The sequence below is a fragment of the Orbicella faveolata genome, unplaced genomic scaffold (assembly GCF_042242905.1).
Source record: "Orbicella faveolata isolate gen_17 unplaced genomic scaffold, um_ofav_v1 contig_2, whole genome shotgun sequence".
NCBI classification, from domain to species: domain Eukaryota; kingdom Metazoa; phylum Cnidaria; class Anthozoa; order Scleractinia; family Merulinidae; genus Orbicella; species Orbicella faveolata.
The window spans coordinates 20,036,643-20,048,922 of NW_028301547.1; the positions used below are offsets into that span (position 1 = coordinate 20,036,643).

At 40.4% G+C, this 12,280-nt stretch overlaps 1 protein-coding gene across 4 annotated transcripts in view; it reads right to left on the reverse strand.

Moving 5' to 3' along the window:
* LOC110048548 (L-xylulose reductase-like) overlaps nucleotides 1-10,924 on the reverse strand; it is a 30,680-nt gene extending 19,756 nt beyond the window's left edge. Inside the window, exons 1-3 of one of the 4 annotated variants that reach the window (XM_089290172.1) lie at nucleotides 10,488-10,640; nucleotides 10,168-10,265; nucleotides 330-484 (exon numbers count right to left, since the gene is read on the reverse strand). In XM_089290172.1, coding sequence (XP_089146298.1) covers nucleotides 330-484; nucleotides 10,168-10,265; nucleotides 10,488-10,539 — 305 coding nt within the window. In that variant the 5' untranslated portion in view covers nucleotides 10,540-10,640. Of the gene's footprint in view, nucleotides 1-329; nucleotides 485-4,078; nucleotides 8,325-10,167; nucleotides 10,408-10,487 lie in introns of those variants that run through there. The other 3 variants (XM_020754297.2, XM_020754313.2, XM_089290171.1) reach the window with 3 other exon arrangements.
* Nucleotides 10,925-12,280: the final 1,356 nt, after the last annotated feature.

A 12,280-nucleotide genomic window follows, 5' to 3' on the forward strand; every position in this document is an offset into this window, starting at 1 on the left:
TATGATGTCTTCAATACTCACCCTCTGCACTTGTTCTTAACATATCATGTTTTTATCACTCAAAAAATAAAATTCCCAGCTTTGTGCTTCTTTGTTATTGTGAGGGTGCTTTGCACTATATGTGCTATACAAAGCTAAGAATTAAAAAACTTTGTAGTTCATTAATAAGCTAAAAGAGGATATAATTTGATGTTTTATATGTTTCCATCAATAAAATTGTATACCAAGTTCAAGGATTGTGGATTCTTGATTCTAGTTGAGGTTGAAAAGATATCTTGATATGTCACCTTACTTAATAATGCCAAAAATAATAAGAAAGGAGCCCATACTTGTCAAAATCCTCAAACTTGATTTCTTCAAAAGGACCCAATATTGCAATTCCCGCATTGTTAACAAGGAGATGTATATCACCAAGGCTCTCTATTTTACTTGTTGCAGCTTCAATGTCAGACAAATCCAGACAAACAGTTTGAATTGTTGGTACCTAATTAAACAGATAAACAGGGATACATTTTATTGGCTATAAGTTTCTAGAGATTGTTTGTCATTAGTTTCCGAAAAAAATTCTCATGCTTTGTCAGTGGGCAAGTGAAACACTTTGTTGTTTATCAACTTGAAGTTGTAACAAAGAACTGTTAACTGTCTGGTGGGTTTGGGAAGCTTATACATTTCAAGCATTAACCCTTTGTCGCAGCAGTTTACCCTCTTATTAACCAAGTGCAGAGTCTGGATTACAGTTGTAGACCAAGGTTTTCTTTTGGCTTCATATCACACTTCCCTCTGACAAAGGACTAATACTTGGAATGTCAGCTGCAGAAACTCGCTACAGCAGTAAAGTTACCCGTATCAACTTCGTAGTTGCACTCTCACATGACTGTTTGTTAGTACATGGGGTGGGGGAGGGGCTGAGCAAGTGTAGTTGCATTCTCACATGACTGTTTGTTTGTAGGTGGGATGGGAGGACGGGCTGAGCAAGTGTAGTGTCATTCACACATGACTGTTTGTAGGTGGGGTGGGAGGAGGGGTTTAGCAAATGTAGTTGCATTTTCACATGCATGACTGTTTGTTTGTAGGTCGGGTGGGAGGAGGGACTGAGCAAGTGTAGTGTCATTTACACATGACAGTTTGTTTGTAGGGGGTGGGAGGAGGGGTTTAGCAAGTGTAGTTGCATTTTCACATGCATGACTGTTTGTTTGTAGGTGGGGTGGGGGAGGGGCTGAGCAACTGTAGTTGCATTCTCACATGACTGTTTGTAGGTGGGGTGGCGGAGGGGCTGAGCAACTGTAGTTGCATTTTCACATGACTGTTTGTTTTTAAGTGGGGTGGGAAGAGGGGTTTAGCAAGTGTTGTTGCATTTGCAGATGACTGTTTGTAGGTGGGGTGGGAGGAGGGGCTGAGCAACTGTAGTTGCATTTTCATATGACTGTTTGTTTTTAAGTGGGGTGCGAAGAGGGGTTTAGCAAGTGTTGTTGCATTTGCAGATGACTATTTGTAGGTGGGATGTGCTGTTGATGGGTTGCAACCAATCACAAGAGATTTAAGGTGGCTCAAAACATTTTTCTGTATTTTTGAGACTTATAGAAGTTCTAGGTGTGATTTTTCAGGCTTGGAACTGTACTGTTTGGAATGGCTGTGCTATTTTTTTTTTAAGGTAACTCTTCACTGTGCCTTTCATCAAGTCATAAATTAAGGTTGCACTGTCATGTTGCATAGCAACAAACTTGACCCACTTTATACTATCAATTGCATCTAACTTAAAAACTAAGTCGGTGACCTCATATTTTTTTTATAAAGATCTTTTTTTTTTAACACACAGAAGAAACAGGCAAAATTATAAAAAAATTCTGCAGAGTGGATTTTTCTTAGATTAAGAAAAATGGAAATTTCAAGGTCGGAGAAATTCCACTCTGCAGATTTTTTTACGATTTCGAACATGCATTCCATTTTTGCTGTTGAATATTTTTGTGCATTTAAAAAGTAGGGTCACTGGATCAGTTTTTGAGATATTAGCTTCGCGGATAAGGTATTTTAGTGCGCATTCTATGTGCAAATTAAAATCTCGACTCTGCAAGATTGCCCCTTGCCCATGCATACAGGCGGTCCGCTGATAAGTAAAGCCCGCAATTCCACGCGAATAAACGCAAATAGTCCACGAATAGTGTTTTCTTTTTCGCTGTTGTCATTAGCAGCATAAGCAGTAAAAGAAGAGTACTGTAAATACCCAGAGGTGAGACTAGCCAAGTAAAAGGAACGAAGAAAACCTGAAGAGTAGTTTTTTCCTGCTTTTTTTTTTAGATTGGTAGCCGGCGTGATTAATCGCAACACCAACATCACAATTTTCGCTTACATTCCAGCACAGCAGTTTAAACGGATGTTTCCCTTTGTAATAATATACAGTCAACAATTTCTGCAGTCTGATTGGCCAAGAACATGTCAATTAATCCCAAATCAGTGATCAGTGCAATTTCACCAGTGCAAAAAAGTGAAATTGAGTGCAAAACAGTGAAATTAAAAGTGATTGACAGCTCCGACAAAATTGAGCTAGGACAAACAAAATGGCGGACAAAAAATGAGATGAAGATTGAAACTCTTTACCTAAATTTTAATACAAAGACATCATAACAAAGCAAAATTCCAAGCTCAGCAAAAATTACCAAACTAGTTATTGAGAGGTGTGTCAGATAAGAGGTATACACAAAATCCGTGAGGAGAAAAATGTAACTTAAACTTGAGTTGAATGCCAGAGCCGATTGTGATGGCATGACAAAATCCCAGTTGAAAAAGTCAATTCTAAAATTTTGTCAGTACTACAAAGCAAAATGCGAAGAAGAACACAAGACACCCTAAGAACCTGCCAAATCTCAATTTTGAAGACAAAAGGTGCAACCATTCTACTTTTGCGAAGGAACAAAGCTTAGAGATTAGGTAAGATAGTTCACAAACAAAATGGGACAAATGCAAATCTAACCTGTACAACATCCAGTGGAGAAGTTAAAGCCAGGAAGCAATCAGATGGAGTAAATAAATGTCCTCCAGTGCTAAGAAAATCCGTTTCTTGGCAGATTTTAGCTTCGTTTCTCGGCATTTTGGTTGAAGCAACTTGTGCTGGGTTGAAGAGTGTCTTCTCGGCAAAGATAAACTTGAACACAGCACAGAGTTTTTCAAACACTCGGAAAACAGTTGTAAATAAGGCCACATCAAAACCGCAGGGAGGTTTTCTTTTGCTTTCGGGTCAAGTTCTTCAATTCAACTGTGAAAACAGACTGCTTTTCACAGAAACTGCTCAGTTTTCATACATGACTTGGAGAGAGTGAATGAAATTTTACCCTTAAATTCACATGTCAAATTTTCATCCAATAAATTTGAAGTAGCTTGACCCTTCATTTGTCATGTAAAATACTGAAGCCTCACAGAAATTGTCACTTGTATATTATTAACAAGTAATCAAATGATTTTTCTCATGCAATTTGGAATAAATAAGCACTCATAAATTTTTCAGACTACAAATTGCACTCGCCCTACGGGCTTGTGCAATTTTTGTAGTCCCAGGAAAATTTACCTATGCTTATTTATTCCAAATTGCACTCAAAATCATTTGATTACCTATACAAATTGGCTGAGGGATGGATGTTTTCGAAGTTAAAAACAACTGATAATGCAAACAGCTTACTAAACTTGACGGAAACAAAGCTCTATGAAGTAGGCCTCATGCCACCACGTTTGTTTTGATTTCTGTGAACTTTAATCCTCGCGTGCTATCTTGCGAACCCTCGGGTCATCGCGTGATGCCTCATGCTGAAGTGCGCGCTAGAGCCCAGGTGTCTCACGGAAATATAACTGTTTTGAGCTACCTTAACCCATTGACTCCTGGAGCTTTTTGCCAAAAACGCATTTTTTGGACATTTTGGAGATTTTCAGGCTGGATATGGGCCAAATTAGGTCCAATCTACTCAGAAAGGCATTTACAACATGACAGCATGCCTTTCTTTCCACTAGCATTGCGTTTTACAACATTTTTGCTCAGGCATGCACAGAAATCAAAATTTTTTGGACAAGAAAGTGACCTACGTCTTTAGGCTTTTCGATTTTTTTTTTTTTTTTTTTTTCGCCTTTCCTTTTTCTCCTTTTCTTTTCTTTTTGCTGCAGTGATTGACCTTCTACCGGGCTTGCTTCCAGTTTAAAACATTCTGAGAAAGCATCATCAAGATGGGCAATTTTTGCCATGGAGTAAACACGTGTAGTGGCAGGAAATTTTGCTCTGAGTTTTTCACTCAACTTTTTGAGAATTTTTGTGCATATTTCAGGCTCCAATGGGCTGATCACTCTGATCTGGGTATCATTGGAAAGATCTTTTCCTCCTGCAGAAGTTGAGCGTAGATGATGCCAATTTTGGTCAAAGGTGATGATGTCAGAAGTGGAAGAAAGTCTAAGGCTTGTCACGGCCAGTTACGGCTGGTGTTACAGTGATATGTGTATCCCCAGGATAATTGTGTATCCCCGCACACATATCACTAGTGATGTGTGTATCCCCCGTGGGGATACACAAAACACTGATACGCGCCTGGGCATTCAACAAACACAATGGCGGCTCAGTTGTGAGGTTCCAGTGAGTGCTGTAAAGAGTAGGAGAAACCAGAAAAGACTTTAAGCAGTCGACTAATAAGGTATGATATTCTAACTGTTTTTATTTATTGATTGATTGGTACATAATTCAGTCAGGAAGTAATCAGGTGAACTCATTTTTAGTGACCGTACATTTTCCATTTTAGCAATTTTTAGTGTACAAGCCAAAGCTTAAGTTAATTTAATATTCTTAGAGTTGTAAACAGTGTAGTTTGAAAAAGGATCGCAAGCAGCCGAAAGAACAAAAACTCCTCGCTCAAGTTACCAATTTTTCGCCATTTTGAATTGGGAATAAATCCATGTCATGGTTTGAAGACAACTATTTTACATCAACAATGTGGAAATTATATATTTCTTAGTCTCTATCTATCAATCTATCTATCTATTCAAATGATTATTATTGTGTACGGTATCCATGGTCAAATTGTTCTGCAGTGTAGTCAGATTGTTCCACTTACAACTAGTTTCCTAAACGATTCTCAAAATGATTGCTCCACTTGTGAGCTTTGAGTTCTGAGTACTGAGCCACACATATTTCTGTAACTACGACACATTCAGTCACTCTACCCAAGCTTATATCTCCACGTAATATTGAAATCTTTTACTAATGAGACCTTCATCAAGCCAACCAAATAATCACAGAAATACCATTGTACTCCCCATAAGTGATACAGAGCTGTGTAGGCCTTTCTCTGGTTCAAAATTTTCATTATCTGAGTATTTTTGGGAGCAGAGAAATTTTGTAACATTATTTTCTTTTATTGCCCAGGTGATGGCCAGGGTTGTTGTACTTGTGTATAAATGTAATGATAGAGATTGTCAGAAATTCTAAAATAAAAGGTACCAAAATTTTATTTTGTGGTCATGGAGATGTTGCACATATTTGAATTTTTTCAGCAAAAGTTCAAACCAAATACTTGCAAAGCACCATTTCATGGTCCATTCATAACCAGATAAGCAATTGGAGTTCTATCAGCAAAAGGGGTAGCATTGGGCCTACCTACGCAATCAAGCCTTTTAGAACTGACATTAAATGTAACCTGGTAATAAAGTTTTATTGCTGTTAACAAAGGGTTATCTATTGAAGTCTGTCCGTGATAGATATATTGCTTTTGATTTCCTTGAAATCCTGAAGTGCATTTTTAAATATTTTTCCCTAATCACATGCTTTCTAGTTTTTTCTTTTTTTTTAATGAATTTCCAGAAACAGATGTCAAACAGAATGACATAGTCAATATTGAGCAAAATGTCTTGGTTGTAAATATTTAGTTACGAATATCACACCCTTTTTCTCAATTTTGAATCTTTTTTGTACTAAATTTGCATTTTGAGTAAACTTTAGCTAAGTTTTTCATAGTGCACTGTAATATGAAATATTGTCAGTTGTAGAAAACAACCAGCTGAATTGTGTTACTACTAACTGGCAGTGAACTACAATAAGGTTACAAAGAAAAGCTCATTATGAAAGTTCTAGCTATCTCCATAAATGACATTCAAAGAAAAGTAACTGGTTATATTTGTCCAAGCCAATTTTGCAGTATTTGTACTTCCACTGCAGCTCTAAATACTTCAAAATGAAATGTTAGCATTTTTTAGCTCAATGGATAGAACCATTTGTTGAAATTTGTGCATACTTTTGCCAGTTTCACTTGGATGGTTGCATGGAAGGTAGCCGTCACAGTAACCTGGATAGCAGCAGTGCTTTCCAAACCACTCTGTGATGTTTCCTTAACTTGTAATTAAATGCCAGTAATAACTCAACTTAGCAGTTTTCTACCTGGTTGGAAAGCTCATTGCAAAATTTATGACTTGAGAAATAATATCCCATGAAGAAAACAACTGGATAGTTGTGTCTAAGCCAATTTGCAGTGATTGCACTTCCACTGGAACCTTTGATACTTAAAAACTTTATTAGCAATTTTTTGGCAGGTTTGATGGAACCAGTTGTTGCAATATGCACATTCTGCCATTTGATCTCTGCTGGGGTTGTATGGGAGGCGTCAGTCACAGTATGCCTGGATGGTATCAGCCCTTTCCAAGCCATTCCTTGATGTTTCATCTAAAGGGAATATACCAATGTACCCATTTTGACGGGAATTCCAAAGAAGTGCCCTTATTGTTCGCCTGTTGCACTTAAGGGACGTTGGGTCTAGCGTGTAGCAGAGTGCTGTGGCAAATGCGATAGCAAATACACCACAGTCAGTTCCATTTGTTTGCTGGTCAACAGGGGGGATGGAGACTTCAATTTGATCACTGTCCTGAATGAACAGTAGGGCAGCAATCTGTTCTTTGGTGAATGGCGATATTCCTCTATATAGACTGTCATAGAGTCAAACTTCATTTTTCTGCCTGCAGCCAATGTTGCTAACACACACCCAGTGTATACCACCAGTGTGTAGGACTTGAATAAAGTTGTTCTTCATCACTAGGAAGTGTTGGGCTGTACCAATTGTAGGTGACAGCAGTCCCTCAATGTACGGAAATTGCTTATGCAACAGCTCCTGAGCCATTTGGATGTCCTTGTCTGTTAACATGGCACTTTTTCTTATATCAACATCGTTGCCATCCAGTTGGAACTTTGGCCTTTGCATTTTAAGAATGGACTACTGGTCCATTTTGGAATGCTTCAGAAACATAATTTCTGGATCAGCCTCCTCAGTGCTTTCCAATTAAATTAACCATATAATAGGTTTGACTTTCCTCAGAGTCGCCAAAACATACATTAAACTTAAGATCTTGCTTTTCAATTAGCTCTTCCCCTTCTGAAAAAATGTGTCCATTGAATATTTTGTGATGCCAGCTGTCCTTAGAGCCCCTCAGAATTTCAGAAAGCTGGTTTTTAATCACAGCATTGAAACTGAAAGTAATGTCCTCCTCTGTAACCGCCAATACTTTATCACTTGGATCAAAGAGTGGTGGTTCTACTCGCTGCTCAGGTCTTGTTGGTTTCTTGCATAGTGGTCCTGGCTGTTTGGGTGGTTTTGACTGTTTGGATGGTGCTGGTTGCTTGAGTGATGTTGGCTGCTGCTGCCTTGTTGGCTGTTTGGATGGAGTTGGCTTTTGGGGAGCTGCTGGCTGCTTGGGTGGTGCTGCCTGCTGGGTTGGCGCTGCCTGCTTGGGTGGTTCTGCTTGCCAGGGTGGTGCTTGCCCTTTGGTTGGTGCAGCCTGCTGGGGTGGTGCTGCCTGTTGAGGAGGTGCTGGCTGCTTGGTTGGTGCTGCCGGCTGAGGAGGTGCTGGCTGCTTGGTTGGTGCTGCCTGCTGGGGAGGTGCTGCCTGCCTGCATGGTGCCACCTGCTGGGTTGGCACTGCCCTTGGAGGTGGCACTGGCTGTTTGGATGGTGCTGCCTGCTGGGTTGGTGTTGACCGCTGAGGCATTGCTGGCTGATGAGGTGGTGCTGCTTGCTGGAGTGGTGCTGGCTGCTGGGGAGGTGCTGGCTGCTGGGTTGGTGCTGCCATTTGGGCTGGTGTTGTCTGCAGGGGTGGTTCTGCCTGCTGGGGTGGTGCTGCCTGCTTGCTTTCTGCTGCCTTCTGAGGTGGTACTGTCTGCTGGGGTTGTACCACCTGCTGGGGGGTTGCAGGCTGCAGGGTTGGTGCGGCCTGTTGGGCTGGTGTTGTCTGCGAGGGTGTTTCTAGCTGCTCAGGTGGTACTGCCTGCTGAGATGGTGCTACATGCTGGGGTGGATGAGCAGGACGCTTCGTTTCTATATTTCAAGCGTTAAACTACAACAGTCAAACCCCACCACACCACTCTCGCTCAAAGTGTCTTCGTTAATGAGGATAATTTTTTATGACTTGACGAGTGAGTAACTGACATAGTTACATATTGCTTTCATAGCATGCAGGAAATGCACATATCACTGTTTATTTATGATGTAGTGATGTGTGTATCCCCATGAACACAGCCGTGATATAGGCTATGTATCTATAAGAACCAAACGGCAGTTATTGTCAAATTCAATACAATATTCACGCCCAATGGAGCAGCTTAGGATTTCTGGAATTTGGTTGAGTTCCAACCGCCTTGATTGTATATCTGACTAAAACTTCGAGCACGGAATACACATATCGCTAATTATTTCATGGTGCAGTGATGTGTATCCCCTAAACACAGATGTTAGATTGGCTATCTACCTGATCACAAAAAGGGCCAATTATTGCTGAAACTTGCTGGCTGCATACTCGCTATGACGTTTATAACCAGGTTGGGATTTGCGGAGTTTCCAACTCAATTTTCTAAATAGCTAAACTGAAATTGCATGTAGGGAATACACACATCACTAGTTATTTCATGGTGAGGTGATATGTGTATCCCCATATGTAAACATAATAGCGCATCAACCTTGTCAAAACTGCAGGCAATATTCGCACCTGACGTTTTTACACGGCTTGGGATTACTGGAGTTTGAAACTTGATTATTTCACTAAGGTCACTAAAAATGCGTGCATGGGTGCACGGGATAATAAGGGATACATATATCACTGATTATGAATTAATGAATTATTTCATGAACTAGTGATATGTGTATCCCCATGGACACAGCTGTTATATTGGCAGTCTACCCAAGAAGAAAAACGCCCATTACATTTGCATCATCAAAACTGGCTTGCTAGAAATATTCACATCCGACATTTATTCATAGCTTGGGATTGCTGGGGTTTCACTGGCCTCGGTTGTATATGACTGCATGCAGGGGATACACCTATCACTTATTATTACATGGCGCAGTGATATGTGTATCCCCTGAAAACAGCCGTTATCTAGGCTATCAACCGAAGAATAAACGTTGATTATTATGAAACTTGCTAGCAATATTCGCAGTATAGCAATGTATACAGCTTGAGACTTAACATATCTTACAAAAAATCGAACTGAAAAGAGGGTGCAAGGGAAACACGAATACCCCTAATCATTTTATGACAAGCAGGTTGAAGCATTGATACGTGTTTCACTCAATGAATAATTTAGAAGCAAACAAGGCGATGAACAGTGGAGAATATGTGTTACTCAAGGGGTGAGAATGTACCATGGAATTAATATCGTCCTAGAAATTCCGTGCCATGAAACTCAAATTGAAATATATCTAGATCCATTTGGTGTTCAAGTTTAAATTCAATATATCTTGCTCACAGAGAACCAGTTAGTATCAAGAACACAATTTCAGCAGCAGATACGTAAGCTTTTTCAGCTATAAAAATTGAGATTTGTGTTTAATCTCTGTTTGGGTTTGCAGTTCGTCCTGTAAGTGACCAGATGATATTGCTATTTAAAGTAGAGGAGAGGGGGGTGGGGGATACACATATCACTGGCTGCCATTTTGGAGGGGATACACATATCACTAGTGATATGTGTGCGGGGATACACATATCACGGGGATACACATATCACTGTGAAACCGGCACAGGAGTCAATGGGTTAAATGAGGCAAATGACAAGTCCTCACAGCCATGTTGAATGACAGAAATAAAACATCCAATACGTGTATGGCGGCGATGACATTACGTGAAAAAGAATTATTTTCTCACGTGTACAAGGTGTGACCGTACCTCTTCTTTCAAGCTGTCCAAGTCTGCTTGGGTTCGTGATAAGGCGATGACCTCAGCCCCACATTCAACTAACATCTTAGCAGTACTGCGGCCAATCCCTTTAAACAAAACAAAATCGTGCGTTTTCCACATTCTAAAGGAGAAGAGACGACTATACAAATTATCAAGTGAAGATCTGACTCTAATTTGGCTCCAAGTTTGCGTGATTTTCAATATTTTACTCATGACATAAGCTTAAGTTCAAAACGTTGAGGAGCGCGCGCTATTCGTTCTCGATACAATTTCGTTATTTTTCAGTACACAAATAAAAACTATCTTACCTTTCCCCGCACCGGTCACTAAAGCACGCTGTCCTTTAAAATTGATGTCCATGCTTCTTAGTACAGCGACGAATTAACAATATTTCGCGTGTGATTTGTGATAGTTCTGCGCGGACTTCTTGTCCTCAAGAAGTCGAAAAGCCCTGGGTATGAGGTAAAATCGTCACTGTTCCGTGTATGGCCCCATGACATGTCCCGAATATCTCTTCCTTTTCCCTCCACATGTTTTTCCAGTTCAAATTTAATATCTTGCCGGTGGACCGACATGAATGTGCAATACGTCACCGCAACTTTCTATTGCTAAATTTCCGTGAGATTCCCATGTTGTGCAGAACGTGGGAATCTCATGGAAATTTAGCAATAGCTAATAGCAAGTAGATTTCGTATGTCGCCCGCTATATACTGTCTTTATTTTCAGTTTTAACTCCCCCCCCCCCTAAAAAGTGAATAGTCCCTACTGCAAAACCCCTTCTTTTCGTCTTGCACCCAACATCTCATTTAATTTTACATGCCCATCCCTCCACTAAATCTGAATCCCACTTCAACCCAAGGTCCCTTCTCAAATCATCCTTCCACGGCTATTTCATCCCTTCCTTGTTTTACTCCAATTGTTTTATTCCACTAACTCAGCCTCTCATTTTCCCTTTTTATTTTTCACTACTCCCTTTCACTACTCAGTATTCTCTCTTCCCCATCTTGGCTCCATCTCTCATCACAGACAGTCCAAGCTCTCTCTATGAACCACACAAGCAACACGATATGGCATTGAATTATAAGGGTTTATATGGGATTTTCTACCTTATTCCACACGTGTGTTGTAAGAAGGGAAAACTGGAATTAAAAAAAGTCGCTTAAATCAAGTTAAATCAGCAAAATAACCACATCAGGAGCAAACAGCACATGTATGGAATAATGTAAGCCCCCCCCCCCCCCCTTCACCCCAGGGGAGGTACTGCCATATATGGGTTATATAGGTATGTGCTGCTGTGAGCGGTATGGTTTTCAAGCAGTTTACTCTATCATAGGGTATATAAATCAGGGTGTTTGGGTCTAGAATAGGGTATCATTTTTCACGAAACTGGCCAGTTGGTTAAAGACTATCTAGACTAAGGAAACCAGGATTGAGGAATAGCCACTCAAATGTATAAAAAAATGAAATCGGCAAGTTTAAATTTTTGCAACTCATCCTCAACAGCGGCAATAAACGACTATCATAAAACACTACTGGATATTATTAACTGTCAAAAATCGGGATTCAGACGGAAATCGATGGTTTTAATACTGGTTACTCTAGTATAGGGTAGCAAAATTCAGCTGAACTACCTCTGGTATAGGTTAAGGGTCCCAGGGTCCCAGTGGAACATCCCCACCCAGAAATTCCTTAAGTACCCCCCGGGTAAGCCATTTTTATTGAGAATTTTCACTTTTAACTACCTCCATGGACATCTTGTAGAAAATCCCATATAAACCCTTATAATTCGATGTATTATCGTGTTGCCTTGTGGTTCATCATAGAGAGAGCTTGGGCTGCCTGTGCTCTCATATGCATTCCATCCCCGCTCTAGTACTCTGGAGGGAGGCATGGCAGAGGTAAGTACAAGGGATGGGATCAATATTTACGAGACTACTGGCTTATTAGTGTTGATGAGTAACTTTGGTTCTAACGCAAAGGGATTTATTTGTACAACTTCACCCATCCCCTCGCCCCTGCCTGTCAACAAGTGGATATTTCAAGGAATGAACTTCCTCGTGCAAAGGCCCCGCCGGCTAAGAAAGACACGCGGCCCCGCGGC